General features: G+C 38.2%; 1 protein-coding gene across 1 annotated transcript in view; it reads right to left on the reverse strand.

Moving 5' to 3' along the window:
• The window catches only part of COG5 (component of oligomeric golgi complex 5), a 230,955-nt gene that overhangs the window by 184,708 nt on the left and 26,395 nt on the right, over positions 1-19,852 (reverse strand). The window contains exon 6 of the mRNA XM_004602261.3: positions 11,065-11,185. Within this exon, the coding sequence (XP_004602318.2) occupies positions 11,065-11,185 (121 nt within the window). The remainder of the gene's footprint in view (positions 1-11,064; positions 11,186-19,852) is intronic.

Below are 19,852 nucleotides of genomic sequence, written 5' to 3' on the forward strand. Positions count from 1 at the left end.
CGATTCCCAGCATACCGTATGGTCCCCTGAGGAGCAGCACCAGGGGTAATTCCTGAATGCAGAGCCAGGAGTAACCCCTGTGCATCGCCAGGTGTGACCCAAAAAAGAAAAATAAAAAAAGGAAACTACAATTACACTGACAACTAATGAAATACAAATTGTAAGCAAAAAATATGAAATAATGGAGTATTTCAAGCGGGTGGTGAAGTGACTAATTATTCATTCAATGGTACTGGGGAAATAAGCATTGGGAAATAAAATTAGATGCTACCTATTCCCAAGCCAGGGAGTTTTGGAATTCCAAGAAGCAGTTTACATTGAATTCCATGTGACAACACTGATGTTGTGTGGAGTTGAGATACAGTGGCTATTTAAGCAAATCATACCAAAACACTTGAAGATAAAAAAATATAGTGAAGTGGCTAGAGTGATAATACAGCGGGTAGGGCATTTGCTTGCAGGCAGCCGACCCAGTTTCGATTCCCAGCATCCCATATGGTCCCCCGAGCACTGCCAGGAGTAATTCCTGAGTGCAGAGCCAAGAGTAACTCCTCAGCATCACTGGGTATGACCCAAAAAGGAAAAAAAAAATTGCAACAAGTAGAGAGGTGAATATCTCTGTAGTAGTTTATAGGGAATCAAAATAACTCATTAAGTAAATGATTGACAGGCGCACCTGAAATTTTTTAAATAATATTTAACAAAAAACAAGAAGGGACCCAGAGAGAACAGCACAGTGGCTTAGAGCTTGTGTTGCAAGCGCAGTCAAATGGGCAAATCCCCAGTGTTGCACATGCACAAGTATCAGCCTGCAGCTCTGCTGTCTCTGATCCCCGACCCTGCATGCAATTCCAGTCAGGTGTGTGTATGCACCACAAAAAGGGGTGTAACCCCAGTAAGCAGCACTGCTAAAAAGATCGCACAGTCAGAAGATATGAGCCCTAGCGAGTAGGTGTATGAGGACCACCACAACCTGAACAAGCATCCCCACCTACATGCCTGGACTAGGAGTGCAGCATCCAGAAAGCACACAGACAGGAACCTCTGCTAAAGGAGTGCAAACAGCAGTGCGCGCGTTGGCCCAACAGGTAAGCACTGCAAGCTGACATGTGGCCTCCATGCAAGCACTATCACTAAAATTGTGCAAGCACCACAGCCAGGCATGGGTGGAAGCCTGGTCTTCACAACCACATCAACAACAATGGGAAGAGGGAGAGGCAAAGGGAAGTGTAGGAATCCAAGAATAAGATAAACTGGGAAACACACTCAGAGCATATGTGGTAGAGCAAATATACCTCTATTATGTAAAGAATACTTAAGAACTGGGCTGAGGAGATAGTTCAAAAGGCTGGAGCCCCAATTTAATGCTCTACAGGAGCAGTGAACACTACACATAAGCAATGCAATCCAGAAAGCACTTGCAGGAGTGATCCCCAAGCACCAAGGACTAGCCCCTGAAGACCACCACATGTGACCCAAAGTCTCGCCACACCCCACTAAAAAAGAGAACACATACCAGCACAGACCTAGAAAAATGGGCCAACAATATAAACATATAAATATATGCTGAAGAGATCGTTCAATAGTTTGGACCGTATGCCCTGTACCTCAGGTTTGATCCCCAGCAACTCAGGTTCCCCCAAGCATGGCCAAAGTGACCCCTGAGCACTCAGTTTGATCTCCATCACTCCCAATATACCAACTTTCACATATGTGATTGGCAAATTATCTTTAAGTACTAATGTCTCTTTGGCATATCAAATATGCCATGGGTAGCTTACCAGGCTCTGCCGTGCGGGTGGGATACTTTCAGTAGCTGGAAATAATTTCTAAAAAACACTTCTACTTTTAACAAACAAAAATATGTATTTTAAGAAACAAAAATATTTATTCAATATGCCAAAAACACTAACAAGTCTCACAATGGAGATGTTACTGGTGCCCGCTCGAGTAAATCAATGAACAATGGGACGACAGTGCTACAGTGCTACTAAATGTCTATTAACTGTGACATTATATATGCTGTTTCACACTATTAGAAATAAATTTTTATTGAAATAGTAAGCAAGACCTTAAATATAACTTTTGACCGAGAGATTAATGCTCCTAGGACTTGTGACATAATACAGGGGTTAAAACACTGGCTTTGCACATGGCTGACCCCACTTGATCCTAAGCCCTAGAAAAGGTCCCCAGAGTTCTGTCAGGAATGACCCCTGAGCAAAACGCCAGGTGTAAGCCGTGAGCACCTATCAGGTATGGCCTCCAAATCCCACCAAATACTTTTAATTGAAACAAATAAAATATGCATGCAGGGGGCTAGAGATCAAAGAGAATTCAGCAACAAGCAAAAATAAGAAGAAACCCAACCCTTAAAAAGACTTTGAAAAGGTAAGTATTTACTGACATTAGTAACTGATAGCATCCCCAAACGGAACACAACTCAAACAGAAGAAAGCTGTTGCCTGTAACCCCCAGGGTCAAGAAAACAGAGCTCATGGCTGACAGGGCAGCAAGCGATTCAAGAAGGATCTAGGAAAGAAACTCAAAGAAAAAAAATTGCACAAGAGAGTTGAGCCCTATGATTAATTTTAGCATCAATTTCGTCAGACTTCTTGCTGATAGCTAGCCACGAAAGTGAAGGACAGCTGGCTTTTCCCTTCATGGAGAAGCTCCTGTTCTCCCTTGAACCTGTTTTTCTCTCTTTCTCTCTCCACACATTCCTCCAAGTAAATTTCCTTAAAGCTATTTTGCTTCACTGAAGAGAAAAAAAAATAAAGCATATGACAGTTTTGTTAAGAACCAAATAGGCATTAGCTGAAAGAACTGAGCAAAGGTAAAGACAAGCGTGTAGTTTGAGACCAGACAACCGCCAGGGAGACCACCAACAAAGCAATCTCCAGAGAATATAACAAAGCTAGAATTACTAACATATTATCTACAATGTTCATTTTTTAAAAAAACTGAAAAGATGACTTCACAGGCACATAAATGGGACCTTGTACTTTGTGTGGGGGAAGGCAGTGAATAGAAACAAACCTCATAAGGAGGTTCAGATGTGAGATTTAACAAGGACTTCAAAGTACCTTACATTTAGTCTGAACAAACCCCACAAACATTAATTGGGCTGTGCTAAATCAAAGACATTATAGTTACTAAAATACCTACAAAAATAATATAGATAAATGAAAGCTTAAAAAGTCTGTAACCCAGAACACTGCCAGGTATGGCCCAAATCCACCCCACCGCTACCAAAAAATAAGTATGTTTTAACCTCTTGTAAGTTCTATATTTTAACATTAGGTAACTGTATGGTACTTTTAAATTCAAATACTGTGACACACTGGTGCTTCACTGCAGTAGTGCAGACTTCAAAGAGGAAACTGATTAGAAACATAATCAGACATTTTCTTTCATGTTAATATATTTATACTTAGTAATGAACTCAGGGCTGGAGTGATAGCACAGCAGGTAGGGCGTTTGCCTTGCAAGCGGCCAACCCGGGTTCATTCCTCCTTTCCTCTGGGAGAGCCCAGCAAGATACCAAGAGTATCTCACCTGCACGACAGAGCCTGGCAAGCTACCTGTGGCATATTCGATATGCCAAAAACAGTAACAAGTCTCACAATGGAGACGTTACTAGTGCCCGCTCGAGCAAATCGATGAGCAACGGGACAATAGTGATGACAGTGACAGTGACAAAATACATTTACCTAACACAAAAGAAAGTAAAATATCCCAACAAAGAAAAGCACTGGAATAGATGGCTTCCCTGATAAAAACTACCAAGTATTTAAAGAAAAATTAATCAGCAAAACTTCTCACACTCTTCCAAAAAGATGAAGAAACATTTTGTAACTCATGAGCAGCTATTACTATCAATACCAAAATTAGAATAAAATGTAGGCCAAAATCCCTTGTAAACGTGGAAGCAAAAGTCTTTAACAACAAGATTAACTCATGGGGCCAGAGAGATAGTACAGTGGGTAGAATGAAGACCTGATGGTTAGGTGCTGAGTCCAGCTACGCAACGTTGCCAGCACCTGGTGGTGTTCTGGGATAACCAGGGCTGCTTTCTGTGGCGCTAAAGGTTCCATGTGGTGTTGGGGAGGGAACTCTAGGTCCCAGGCAATGAGAGGCATGTACACTAAGACGAGAGCCATCCCCTAGCCCTATTTAAGATACATTTTAACTGTTTTGTTTTGATTTGGACACAATGATGTTGCTCAGAGATTACTCCTGGAAGTGCTAGGGGACTGTATGTGGTGCCAGGGATTAAACACCAGTTGATCACATGCCAGGCAAGTGCCCTACCTGCTGTACTATCCCTCTGGCCCCAAATTTAAACTTTTTAAATATTACTAATGATATTTAGACTGGAATGAAAAAACATTAAGAATTATTTGCTAGGGGCTGAAGTGATAGCACAGCGGGTAGGGCATTTGCCTTGCATGCGGCCGACTCGGGTTCGATTCCCCGAGTCCCATATGGTCCCCTGAGTATCGCCAAGAGTAATTCCTGAGTCATTAGCCAGAAATAAGCCCTGTGCATCGCTGGGTGTGACCCAAAAAACAAAAAAGAAAAAAAAGAAAGAAAGAAAAAAGAACTATTTGCTGAAGTATCCAATGAAAAAGAATACCCTATGCTCTACATCACTAATCATCAGGGAGACACAAGTCAAAACAACCATGAGACACCATCACACATCAGAGAGACTGACACACATCAAAAAGAACAAGAACAACCTGGCACGGATGTGGGGAGAAAGGGACTCTTTTTCACTGTTGGTGGGAATGCCAACTGGTCCAGCCTTTTTGGAAAACAATATGGGCATTCCCTAAAAAACTATAAATTGAGCTTTCATATAACCCAGGATTACAACTTCTGGAAATACATCCTGAGGCTACAAAAAAGCACAGTAGAAGTGACATCTGTACCTGTATGTTCATTTCAGCACTGTTCACAATAGTCAGAATCTGGAAACAACCTGAGTGACCAAGAACAGATAACTAGCTAAGGAAACTTTGGTACATCTACACAATTGAATACTATACAGCTGATAGGAAAGATGAAGTCATGAGATTTGCTTATAAATGGATGATTATGGAGAGTATCATGCTAAGTGAAGTGAGTCAGAAAGAGAGGGCAGACACAGAAGGACTGCAGTCATTTGTGGAATATAAAATATCATAATTTGAGTCTAACACCCAAGGACAGTAGAGACAGAGCCAGGAAGATTGCTCCATGGTTAAAAGCGTACAATGAGCTGGGGAGAGGGCAGCTGAGATAGAGAAGGCATCATTAAGTCAATGATGGTTGGAGGGACCGCTCAGGATGGAGATGTGTGCTGAAAGTAGATAAAGGACCAAACATGATGGCCTCTCATTATCTGTATTGCAAATCATAATGCCCATAAGTAGAGAGAGAGAGAGTAAAAGGGAAAACTGTCTGCCATAGAGGCAGGGGGTGGAGTAGGACACGGGCTGGGGGAAAGGGATATTGGAGACAGTAGTGGTGGAAAATGTGCACTGGTGGAGAGATGGTTGTTCAATCATTGTATGATAAAACTCAAACATAACAGCTTTGTAAGTGTAGCTCTCGGTGATTAAAAAAAAATAGCCTTAGAACCCCCAAAATAGGAACTTTTAGTACATTGCTAATTAAATGCACTGTTTTCAAACACTTACTGTTCCTTCAGAGAGATAATGTGCACTTAAGTACAGAGTTCCATAAGCATTGACCAACCAAATGGAATAAAATATATACCTTGAAATGATACTCAATCTTCAAAATATGTCAAAAGAATAGAAATATTAAAGTGTGCAAAAGGCTTCTTGTTTTGTCTGAGCATTATTGTTTAAGAGTGTGATACAACACAAAACAAATAAAATAAATTCATAACTATGGTATGAGTATCATTTGTTAATGTAAATTTAAACAACATCTGTCTGTAAGAAAAGGATTTGCAGGCCAGAGAGACAGCACCAAGACTAAGCTGCTTGCTTTCCACACGCTGGCCCCAGCACAATCCCTGGCACTGCATGGCCCCCAAGCTCCCCAGTGAGAGATCTCTGAGTACACATCCAGTTTTTGGTGCCAAAACATCCAAAAGAGAGGGGATAAAAAAAGAGGATTTGGATGACACATCAATAAACACTAACTTGAAAAATAAATAATAGAAAAAAATGAAGAATTTTAAATTAAAGAGTAGTTCTGTGTGTGATAATCCTGTTTCTATAGCGTACAAACCTATACCTAAGCATCAATCCACTACTCTGAACATGTGCATTTTGAGTACAGCATCACCCCCACCTGGTGGCAGCTGAATCCACTGACATAAGTAATTGAGAATAAGTCAAGTATCAGTGAAAATGTTTATCATCATGTATTTAGGTTTTAGCTTCAAAACCACATGGAGTTTCCTGTGTCCTAGTTGCCACCCCCCACCCCCCAAAACACCTATGTATGTATTAAAAAAAAAATTAAAAACAAGTTACTATAGGTGGAAATGGCACATTTACAAATCTTCCTATCGATAAACCATTTTAATAAACTTTTCATAAAAAATCCAAATTCTCACCAACTCATTTTAAAACAGCTCAAAATAGATTAGTTTAATAATTACCCATGACATATTACATACTAGAGATGATATCAATCATACCTTTACCAGTGCATAAATCAGAAATGTTTATAGCTCTTGCTTTAGCAGAGTGGGAAAAATATCACTGCTACAAAAACATTATTGGAAAAACACAATTATACTATCCCTTCCTAAATAAGAATTTTAAAAAATGTTTTTAAGAAACATTTGGCTTTCTTTTTCCTCATAATATAAGTTATTAACATAGCAGAACTTAGCAACAAAATTATAAACTCAGGAAAAATGTTAGTGAAAAAATGCATTCTGTCATATTCAATTGCTTGACTATAATCTACTTCTTGATTTTTTCCTCCCAAGCAGTGCTCAGGCGACCTGCAAGCCTCTCCAGGAATACGTAGCTAACTGGCCACACAACTCAATGCAAGGGCCTGAGGGTGCTTCAGTGCTCCACCTCTTACAGGGAGATAACGCAATGCCATCTCCTGGGCTCCAATACGTGTTTTAAAAATGATCTCTAATAATTCAAGAAAGGCTTCAGAGAAAATATGTCATTAACAAAAGTCAGCCTACAATCAAAATACCAATATATTCACTACATAAACATGGTACATATCTTAAACTTGGTTCTTAAACTTTTAAAATGGAGAAGTGGGATAGCTACCAAAACAGGAATCCCTTACGTGAAGCAATTAAACACTACGTTTAAGAAAAGGAGTGAAGCATTGGTGATCAAGAAATCAAGCCATGAAATCAGACTTTTAATAATTCAACAGGCACCTGACATCAGGAACCTATATGACTAGGGGAACCACTAGCATAAAAGTGCTATAAAGCACTAGAAAATGTTTCGCTTTTGTTTAATAATACATCTTCAATATCTAGAATAGCACATGGAACATTCAGTAGGCATTGAAAAAGTACTGACTAAATAAACAAATACGTTTAAGTCTTATGGTAAGAGAATGACTGGAGTTATTCTCTTTTAACTTCATGAAAAATGAACATAATCAAAACAGGAATGCTGTGAGGAGAGGCGAATTTTTCCCTTAGCTGGTGGTACTGCTGATAGTGGTGGTAATATAGTCATCATTAGTAGTTACACTTAGTTGACAAATACAGACATACCTAACTCTTCTCTAACATTCAAACCTCCATCTTATTCACTCATTTAAAACCAACCTCCTAGTAGATTATACTACTTATATGCATTTCAATCTGATTGACAAATGAATTATAATCATGATTTTCATAAATTGACATGTTCAGAAAAATATGATCCAACTGCTTTTTTTCTCTTCTGCCTCCCTAGCAGTGCTTTTTAGAATAAGTCACAAATAATTAGATATTTATAAAAATTTTAAATCACTCAGTTCTCATATACAATACATGATATGTGTATAAACTATTTTAAAATGAAAAATCTCTGAATATGAAAGACAATATAAAATTTATGTTAACCTATAAATTTGAAATGTCAAAATACTTGCAAGCTTGTTTTAGCATGAGGGGTTGGTAGAAAATTATTCAAGGAACTGAAATCTTGAGAGCACTAAAATTTCCAATTCATATCTATATTTTATATTGAAATATAATTTCATTTGGAAGCAAAAATCCTGTTTTTACAATTAGGAGAAAACTATGAACAGAACATTACTATGAAAAAGCTCTAAACGGGACTACAAAAAAACCATAAACAAGACAGTCAACAATCTTGAACCACCAAAAATAAACGAAAATGTCAGAGATTAGCAGTGTGGTTGCACTGAAAGAACATTCTTTTAGGAACTAATCTATATTAACAGAAAGCAGATTATTAAACCAAGAGTCATGAGGAAATTTTGCGAGGTAACAGTATTTTATCTAATTACTGACTGCAATTCAAGCCTCAAGAACTTTCACAACTGAGATACTGGTTTTAAGTTAATTTCAAGGAGGCTGTCGTGTAAGCACTTCTACTCTTAACCATTTTTCTTTTTCTAATGAGAACCAGAACTATCCTGGTAGATATTCATCATTTCAGAGATGTTTCCCTTATAAAAATATCACTTAGTGCGCATGTATAACTGTAATAGTGATTACTAAGTGATAATTTTTATTATTTTTATTATATATAACTAATTCCGACTATAGAGACTTAATCATCCTCTTGACTTGTCCTTATTAGCAATGCTAAGACTGTCCCGTAACAGTTAATAATAAAAAGAACTTACAAATTCTGAATAGAAAATAATCTAGAAGGCTTTAAAATTTTTAATAAAATCAATTTGATTTTATATACAATTTTAAATAAAACCAAAGATGATTCCACCGTTAACTATACTTTCTCTACAACCTCGTATCGTTTAATATTCATAAAACTTTCAGAAAGTTAACACTTCACTGAAATAATAATGGGTTCCTACTCTGTGTTATAAAAATCTCCAAATCATCCTATGATTGATAGTTGCGCTAGCGTTAAAAAAAAAAAAAATGAAGATATCACCACTGGCATTACAGCATCTGTTTTTTCTTGGAAGCGATGATAATTATAATCAAAATTGAGCAATTTTTTATTATGAAAGAATGTTGGTAATGATAAATATACATAATAAACCATGGAATAATTTGTATCTTTTTTAAATGTCTCATTATCCTACAGATTATTTCTGGAGCACAGAAACTAAATGTGATAAAGTAAAAAAATAACAGCTGATACTAGGATTTTTTACACTCTTATATTTAGCACATACTGTGAAAAAACACTCAAGCATTACTCACTGCTTAAAAATTAATTTAATATACAATAAATTTCAAGCATGCTAAATCACAAGTTAGATATTTTCCCAATGATATGCCTAAACAAGATACTTGAGTATTGTAACTGTTTCTGAGGCATGGTTTGTGAAGGGTATACTACATTCCTTAATAAAGGCTATGGAATAAACATTACAGTAGCACTGTAGCACTGTCGACCCGTCGTTCATTGATTTGATCGAGCAGGCACCAGTAACGTCTCCATTGTGAGACTTGTTACTGTTTTTGGCATATCGAATACGCCACGGGTACCTTGCAGGCTCTGCCATGTGGGTGGGATACTCTCGGTAGCTTGCCAGGCTCTCGGAGAGGGACGAAGGAATCGAACCCAGGTCGGCCGCGTGCAAGGCAAATGCCTTACCTGTTGTGCTATCGCTCCAGCCCAAACATTACAGTCAATGTCACTGTCACTGTCACTGTCGACCCATTGGTCATCGATTTGCTCAAGCAGGAACCAGTAATGTCTCCATTGTGAGACTTGTTTACTGTTTTTGGCATATCAAATACACCACGAGTAGCTTGCCAGGCTCTGTCGTGCGGGTGGATACTCTCGGTAGCTTGCCAGACTCTCCAAGAGGGACAAAGGAATCGAACCCAGGTTGGCTGTGTGCAAGGCAAATGCCCTACCTGCTGTGCTATCTCTCCTGTCCAACATTACAGTACAACTATGTAAATGAAATAATACAGATAAGAAAACTCTGAAAGACCTCATAATACATGTCTTTCATATATTTGAGGGCATATTAACTATTTTCAAAGCAAAAAAACAAGGGTAGATAGACTTTTGTATTTAAGGTAGATATAGCCAAAGACATTCTGATACTATGAAGGCACAGTTATCACTAAACAGTCCCCTTTTAAAAAACTACAAGATGCTCAATGAAGAAGAAAACCAAAAAAATCTCCTTAAATTCAGATAGTTCTATGAACACTCTGTAGGAATTCAGAAATATTTACCAAAAAATAAGTGCATAATGTAAACATAGGGTTTGTATTCTAAAAATATCATTTCTCCTAGAGAAATCAAAATTTCAATTCACATAAAATCTGGCACTCAAATGCTTATTAATGCAAGTGGCTCTGCTTATTATCTCCCAAAACTGAAAACAGTTCAAATTTCCTTTTACCAATAAATCAACAAGCTAATTATAGTATAACTATCCAATGGTATCCCAAACAACAAGTAACACGCTGTGATATACAGAAAAACTTGAATAAATCTCAACAGTATCTATTCTGAATACAAGAAGTCTTTATGATATCATTTGTCCAACACTCTCTGAATGACAAAGTTACAGAAATGGAGAACTTAACAGTAGTTACCAGCATAAAAAATAAAATGGTGATATGATAAAGGAATATCTTGAGAGAATTTAGAAGTGGTAGAACTATTCTGTATTGTGATTTTACTGAGTAATATGAATTTACATGCTAAAATTCACAGTCTATGTATGAAAAGACTAATTTCAGTACATAAACTTTGAAAGCAACATTCCTAAAAAATATATATACATCAACTAATTACACCTGCCCACTCTGTAAAACGTAGTGTTGTACAAAGAAATTATTAAACAGATATGCTTGATATTTGTTAATTGTAAAACTTTAACCAAAATCTACAAAGATCCTTAAAATTCTAACTTTTTAAGAAAAGAAACATGACTTACCAAGTTCATTAAGACTCTGAGCAGCTTTTGTTATCTCTTTACTGCCCCCTTGGAGTTGTCCTTGGAGTCTCTTACTGAGATACAAGATGCGAATTATTCTCCGAAGCAAATCACAGGCAACCTGTGTAAATAGTATAAGAGTGAGGCATGACAAATCTGTGACATCTGCTTAATACTAAATACATCTCCCCACTGAGTGCTGAAAGTTGGTAAAGAGATATACATGATAATCTTTCAGGACCTGTATTGCAAATCATAATGCCCAAAAGGAAAGGGAGAAACAGAAAGAGAAAGAGAGAGAGAGAGAGAGAGAGAGAGAGAGAGAGAGGTGTCTGCCACCAAGGCAGACAGTTAGGGGTGGGGTGGGGGCAAGAGGGAAATAGGGGACACTGGTGGTAAGAAATATACACTCGTGAAGGGATAGGTGTTGGTTATTCCAAAGGTGTAAAAACGCACAGGAGAAAGGACATCTGCACCTGTATGTTCATTGCAGCATTGTTCACAACAGCTAGAATCTGGAAACAATACGAGTGCCCGAGAACAGACATCTGGTTAAAGAAACTTTGGTAGATCTATACAATGGAATACTATGCAACTGTTAGAAAATATGAAGTCATGAATTTGCATGTAAGTGGACGGACATGAAGACTATCATGCTAAGTGAAATTAGCCAGAAAGAGAGGGACAGACATAGAATGACTGCACTCATTTGTGGGATATAAAATAACATAATATGAGACTGATACCCAAGGACAGTAGAGACAGGGCCAGGAATATTGCTCCATGGTTGGCAGCCTGCCTCATGAGCTAGGGGAGAAGGCAGCTGGAATAGAGAAGGAATCACTAAGTCAATGATGGTTGGAGGGATAATTCCAGATGGGAGATGTGTGCTGAAAGTAGATAAAAGACCAAACACGATAGCTTCTTATTATCATACTGCAAACCATAATGCCTAAAAGTAGAGAGAGAGTATGGGGGAAATTATCTGCCATAGAGGCAGGAAGAGGGGTATAATGGGGGGGGGGTGGATACTAGGGATATTGGTGGTGGAAAATGTGCCATTGGTGGAGGGATGGGTGTTTGATCGTTATATGACTGAAACTCAAACATGAAAGCTTCGTAGCTGTATCTAATGGTGATTCAATTAAAAAAAATAATTAAAAAAGATATGGATATTGAAACATTATATAGCTGGAACCCAATCATGAGCAACCTTGTAACCATGTATCTCACTGTGATTCAGCTAAAAAAAATTTTAAAAAAGAAAATATCTGTCCATTCAATCCTGATGCTAAAGATTCTTTCAAACAACTTTCATAATCCACCAACCAAAAACATAAGTCAAGTTTTAGAAATCATTCACAACAAACTAATTCATCCCAAGTGGAGAGAATTTGGGAATGAAGTGCTAGGAACCCTAGGATCTCTTCTCAGTCCCGGACTAGCTTTCTTCTCTAGAGAGAGGTTCAGTCTTGAAAGTTTATAAAATTCTAGGATAGGCTCAAGGGTTCCAATGCCCAGGCTAAATTTCCTAAACAACTCAAAATCTCTAGGACAGGAACAAAGTGTATTTTTCAAAATATCCTCTGGTGTTGCCAGTGTGCAGCTAAAATACTGATAAACACAGTGTTACTTAGCTTTCTACTACAGTCATCTATTGTTTCCTATCCTGGTTTCTCTTTTCTAGGTCTCTTATGAAAAAGACCAAAAAGTTCTTCCAATTTCCCTAAGGCTATAAAAAATAAACATTCCCATCTTAGTATTTCCTAAATTTTTACACTAATTACAAACTATTTTAAAAAACTGTATTTTTTAAAGCAGGGTCAGAAAGATAATCCAGAGGGTGGACTCAGGTTGCTTGATCCCCATCATCCTGAGGTCCACTAGGAGTAAGCCCTGAGTACTCCCAGGTAGTACTGCACTGTAGCACTGTCATCCCATTGTTCATCGATTTGCTTGAGCGGGCATTAGTAATGTCTCCATTGTGAGATTTGTTGTTACTGTTTTTAGCATATGGGATACCCCACGGGTAGCTTGCCAGGCTCTGCCATGCAGGCGGATACTCTTGGTAGCTTTCCGGGCTCTCCAAGAGGGACGGAAGAATCGAACCCAGGTCGGCCCACATGCAAAGCAAACACCCTATCCGCTGTGCTATCGCTCCAGTCCCAGGTATGGCCCAAAAATGCAAACAAATCAAAAATCTATCATTGTATGTCACTACCTACTCCCATTCTGTTACCAGATTTCATAGTGGGTGTTTTTCACCTCTCAAGAACAGCAAGACACAAGTTAAGGACTCATGTAATTCAGGACAATCCCTTGTTACTTCACAGGAGAGGTTAAGGAGAGAGGCACCAGATGCAACAACAGACATGCAGTGAACTTCAGCCTCATTAGTGACAAAAGGAAGAAACAACTGTACCAGCACCATCACTGAATGGCCCTAAAGCTAAAAGAGAAGCAAGAACATCCATCAATGAGGGAAAGATCTAACCAACAACAATAAGAATAAAAAGCAAAAGAAACAGAATCCCTGAGACTCCAGCCACATTTTTTTCTTCTTAAATAAAACATATAGATACACCAGACCCACAAACTCATGTACCATTAAGTCATAATATACACACACATATTGTGGTTTGGTTTCGTTTTGCTTTTGGGGTCACCCCCAGCGATGCTCAGGGGTTACTTTTGGCTCTACACTCAGGAATTACTCCTGGGGGTAAATAGGGGACCATTTGGGATGCTGGGGATCGACCCTGAATGGATTGCATGCAAGGTAAGCGACATACCTGTTGTACTATCTCCCTGGCCGCAATACTCATATATATATTGCATTCAAATGCACAAAAAAATTCATATGTCGTGTAAGTATATAATGCAAAATATGATGTTTCAAACATTTCAAAGTGAAAAACAACCATATTGAACATGTTTATCACATGCTTTTCTTAACAGTCTGGAATACTTAAGGTAAAAAGAATGCCAAATAAGAATTTCCCTGCGCAATCAGGAAGATTTGAGCATCTTTTAATTAAGTATTATTTTCTGATAGGTAATACAAGCAGAAATTCAAAGGACATAAGATTAAAAGTTATCCTCTTATCTCTTTTCCAATCACGCACACACTTACTAAAAACCACCACTGTGAACAGTTCTTACTTGTCAGAATGCATTTTTAGATAAATCATTTGAAATGTAGAATCCCTAGCAACCATTCCTCTTGGATTCTAAATAAAACTTAAGGAGAAATGCCAGATACGACTTTAGTATATAATCACCTAGAATTAATCTTGCAAAATTTCTCAGTACCTATCTAATAAATAATATGTCCTCAAAATTGTAATCTGTTTATTTCTTATGCTTTTATTTTCCCAGACTTCTTCTGTCACCAAGTATTATTGATTATTCTTCTGTTATATAATGAATTACTTTATATCTATTTTCACAAGCATCAACCAAAATACAAATCTTTATCCTCTTCCCCATAACATTGTGGTCTCCTGGCTAGCTTTCCAATCTCTTACTGAAATCCATCCTGCCAGATTTATATCCTTGAAAGCAGTTTTCAGCAATCCAGCCATTTTCAATAAACTCCAAATTTTAATAAACTCTATTAACAGAATATGTCAAATCTTATCAAAATATCATTTGATAAAATTCTCAGTCAACAAGTTAGATAATCTACCAGGTATCAAATCTCACTATTTCCTAAAATAGCTGCCTCCATTCCAATCAATTTGCTTTCCTATTAAAAATATTTTGACTTTTATTATAAAATGCAATACAAACAATACAAATAAAATAAAAATTCAGGGTCTGGAAAGATAGTATAACAAATAAGGCACTTGCCTTGCACACAGCCAACCTGGGTTTGTTCCCCAGCTTCCCATATGGTCCCCCGAGAACTGCCAGGAATGATTTCTGAGTGCAAAGATTTGCCAGATATGGACCAAAAACACACACACAAAAATACAAATTCAGCACTAAATAGAAATAAGTTGGGGCTGGGGTGATAGCACACAGGGCATTTGCCTTGCACACGGCCAACCCAGGTTCAATTCCCAGCATCCCATATGGTCCCCTGAGCACCGACAGGGGTAATTCCTGAGTGCAGAGCCAGGAGTAACCCTTGTGGCATTACCAGGTATGACCCAAAAAAGCAAAAGGAAAAAAAAAAACAGAAATAAGTTATCAAATCTTGAGAAGACGTGGAAAAATTCTGAATGTACACAATTAAGTGAAAGAAGCTAATCTGGGGAAGGCAACATACTCCATGATTTCAACAATATGACAATCTGGAAGACTATGGAGACTAAAAGATTCGTGGTTTCCAGGGGTTTGGTAGGTGGGATGGGGAACAGAATATTATAAGAGTACTTTTAGGGCAATTAAAACACTATGATACTATAATGATAGGTACACATCATTTCCATTTGTCCAAACCAGAATGTACTCCAACAAGTAAGAATTCCAATGTGGCCTTTGGGTGATAATGTGCCAATGTCAACTTATAAATTCCAACAAATGTACCACCCCATGAAAGGATGCTGTGTGAGGGGAGGGTAGGCAACCCGTGGGGGAATGAGGTCTTTCCTCTTATAACAGAGAATACAGGGAATGTCTGCATTATCTCAAGATGGTGCAAACCTAGAAAACCATATAAAGAAATTAGTACAAAATGAAAGCAGAATCGCTTTGCAGATCAAGAGACAGAACCATGTCAGTCACCACAGAAACCCTCTGTGTAACCTCTCCTACCCGGAACTACATTATAATAATAATTACTCTCTTACTTTTATGGGTTTTTTTAAATCAAATTCATATGCCTGAATGCTGTCATTTATTTTTTACCTTTTTAAAACCAGATTCTCTCACCATCTTTTTTATTTAATTTTTTTGCTTTTTGGGTCACACCCAGCGATGCACAGGGGTTTACTCCTGGCTCTGCACTCAGGAATTACCCCTGGCAGTGCTCAGGGGACCATATGGGATGCTGGGAATCGAACCCAGGTTGGCCACATGCAAAGCAAACAACGTACCGGCTGTGCTATTGCCCCAGCCCCTCTCTCACCATCTCTTATTCTTTGTAATTATTACATCATCTGTCCTAAAGAATTTTCCAGACTGAGTTTTGGTAATTTCATTCCCATATACTACTTTCCATATTCTTCTGTCTTCTATGTATATTTTAGTACATGTATATAAATATATACATATATACATATATGTGGCATATTATAGTACTGTATAAGTGCAATTTTATCAAATTCAGGTTTACTATATCTAGCAAGATTTATTCCTTAGAAGTGAAATTTATCAGCTACACAGGCGGGGTGGGGGGTTGGGGGGCTGGGGGGTGGAGGGTGGGGGGGGAGGTTTACTGTGGTTCTTGGTGGTGGAATATGTGCACTGGTGAAGGGATGGGTATTTGAGCATTGTGTAACTGAGACTTAAGCCTGAAAGCTTTGTAACTTTCCACATGGCGATTCAATTTAAATTTTTTTTTAATTAAAAAAAAAAAAGATTTATTCCTTAGGTAGTAGTGTGTTTAAAAACATTTAATATTTTCCTGTTTTGGTGCTGTTAGCAGCTAAGATATTTCAATGTTAAAACCCAGTATAACACAATGATCAGAAAATGATATTCCAGTTCTTATCATTTTTTTTTTAGTATATAAGATTTCTCCTTAAAGAAACTTGGTCTCATGTGCTATTTGTTCACCCAGTGGTAATGTGCATACAATAAGAATTTTTAAAACTACACACACAAACATACACACATATACAAATACATAAATATATGTATTCTTTGTTTGTGCCATATCCAGTTTGCTAGGGGGCTACTCCTGGCTTGCTATACTCAGTAAAACAGGTAAGGCTAACCTCAAGTACCCGGACACAGAACGAGCATTCTAGTCCTTGGAGCTATCTTCCTGGCCCCAATACTTGACTCTTTCCTTTGTTGGGGACTACTTTCTAATATCCATGAAAGATGAATAGTTAGTAACATTTACTTAGATGTGATTATGAACAGAGTCTCCTGCTGTCCTCCCCGGGGCCCCTCGGAGGGAATGGGCTCCAGCTTCCCTCCCCGCCCCAAGCAGAGCTCCCGGCGGCCCAAGACCACCGAAACCTAGCCACAGCCATGCTCAAGGCCCCTGTCCACATGTTCGGACAGGCCTCATGCATGAAGGTACTGGCAGAGGAACCCAGGTGTGTATAATCCCATCAATGGCCAACATCCAGAGACTTAAAAGCAAGCTCCCAGAATCGATATCTTATAACCTGCTTCTTCCTCTGGGAGAAACTAGCAAGCTGCTGAGAGTTTCCTGCCCACATGGGACAGCCTCGCAAGCTTCCCATGGTGTATCCATATGCCAAAGCCAGTAACCAGCTGGATCTCATTCCCCTGACCCTGAAAGAGCCTCCAATGTGGCATCGTTGGGAAGGCCGAGTAAAGAGAGGCTCCTTAAATCTCAGGGATAGGACGAATGGAGCGGTTACTGAGACCGCTCGAGCAATTCGATTATGAACTAATAGTCATAAATCATAAAGATTTAAACATATTGAAAGGCACTAATCAACTACAGCTCTTATCCTTTTAGATGTTTAAACTGTCCATTTTTTTGCCATTGAGAGTCTCAGTGGATTAGCAGTTTCACCTGTTTCCCTGGGACTGAGACATTTCCTGGGACATGAGACTTTGCAGTATTAACACTGGGATAGCTGGTCAACCTAGAGCTCCTCAAATGAGCTTCTGGTTTTTTGGTCATGATTCTAGTAGTAGTAGGTATGTGGAATAAAAACAGCCTAAAATAATTTCACACAATTCATGCCTCAGGAATGAAAGATTTCTCAAAGAATCCCTGTTGTTTTTCAGAAGGAGACAGCAATTCAAAATCATTTTCTGTAAATGATCTTTGCTTATTTCTGGTCCTTTTCAGTAGATATTGCTAGGAAATTCTAGAATTAAAATATCACATAAATATTCATCTGCTTTGTTACACAATACACATAAAACATTCTCAAATTAACATCATGCATATACATATATACAAATATAATATATATACATTTTAAAATAAAATCAAAGTATCTCATGAATTCATACCAATACTTTCAACTAAAATGATAACTAGGGTGTGGTGTTGAAATAATGTATGCATGAACCATTAACAGCATTGTAAATCACAGTACTTCACTAAAAACGGGAAAAATATAAATGTAAATCAAAATGAGAAAAATGGGCTTGATTTTCAAAATTATATGTATCTCTAATTTTTTCTATACTGAGACTCTTGGCTCTCAAAGAAATAAAATTATGAGAAATAAAATTAGAATTAAAAGTATTCATTTTCTTCACAGAAAACATCTTAGTAACAAATCAACAGCACTGTGCTATAGCACTGTCGTCCCATTGTTTATTGATTTGCTTGAGCGGGCACCAGTAATGTCTACATTGTAAGATATGTTGTTACTGTTTTCGGCATATCGAATACGCCACGAATAGCTTGCCAGGTTCTGCCGTGCAGGTGGGATACTCTCAGTAGCTTGCTGGGCTCTCAGAGAGGGACGGAGGAATCAAACTCGGGTCAACCTGAGTGCAAGGTAAACACCCTATCCGCTGTACTATTGCTCCAGTCCAACAAACCAATACAACAATAAAAATATAATAGCTGAGGGGATGGAGCACAGCGGGTAGGGCGTTTGCTTTGCACACAGCCAACCCGGGTTCAATTCCCAGCATACCATATGGTCCCCCGAGCACGGCCAAGAGTAATTCCTAAGTGCAGAGCCAGGAGTAACCCCTGTGCATCGCTAGGTGTGACCCAAAAAGCCATATATGTATATATATATATATATATGTATATATATATACACACATATATATACATATATAATGGCTGAATATAGTTTTCAAAAAAATTTTCTGCACTCTCCCACAGGTTTCTACAATACACTTTATTTATCAAAATATGGAGCCATTATATTTCACTCATTTATATATCCCACATTTAATCCTGGTTCTAATGGTCATCATTAGTCCTTTCACTGATGTCTCTATAATCATGGTGGTAGTCTCAAGTGCACTGCCTATCAGATTCCTAAGGAAAGTTTTGTAAGAACACTATTCTCTGATATTTCTATGTGGATGGTAGTCTGGATACTTAAAAATTACTTTGCCTGGCATGTCACTTACCATCTTGATGAAGAAGAAAACATCCCCTAAACATCCTGGTTTCAGATAACTTGCTACTTCTCACAATTCTGGGGTTTAATTATTCAGGCTCTATGCAGTTATCACTGCTTTCTATGGCACTCAGCTAACAACGACACTAATCTGGACAGTATAGGGATACTTCATTCACATAAACAATATCTTCTCTACCTGTCATCTCCATTTGGCTAGCTTGGGTTCCATTACCGTATGGTTCTCAAGGTAGTGAAATTCTTATACAGACACTGGCTTTCTCAGAGCACAGATAAAAGCTGTCATGTAGTCTTCGAGGACCTCAGCATCACCAGAGTGAGCTGAGTAGCCTGCCAGGCTCTCTGAGAGGGACGGAGGAATCGAACCCGGGTCAGCTGTGTGCAAGGAAAACACCCTATCCGGTGTGCTATTGCTCCAGCCCATTATAGCAACTGAAAATTACAGAATGAAATTATAGAATAAAATCAAGTACATATAAAATATGAAAAAATGTTTTTAAAAAGAGAAAAGGTTTGGCTTGCTCTTCATGTCTGTGTTCTCCCTTGAACACAGAGCTTGCTTGCTTATCTCTGCT

Source organism: Sorex araneus, chromosome 1, assembly GCF_027595985.1.
Source record: "Sorex araneus isolate mSorAra2 chromosome 1, mSorAra2.pri, whole genome shotgun sequence".
In the NCBI taxonomy this organism is placed as follows: domain Eukaryota; kingdom Metazoa; phylum Chordata; class Mammalia; order Eulipotyphla; family Soricidae; genus Sorex; species Sorex araneus.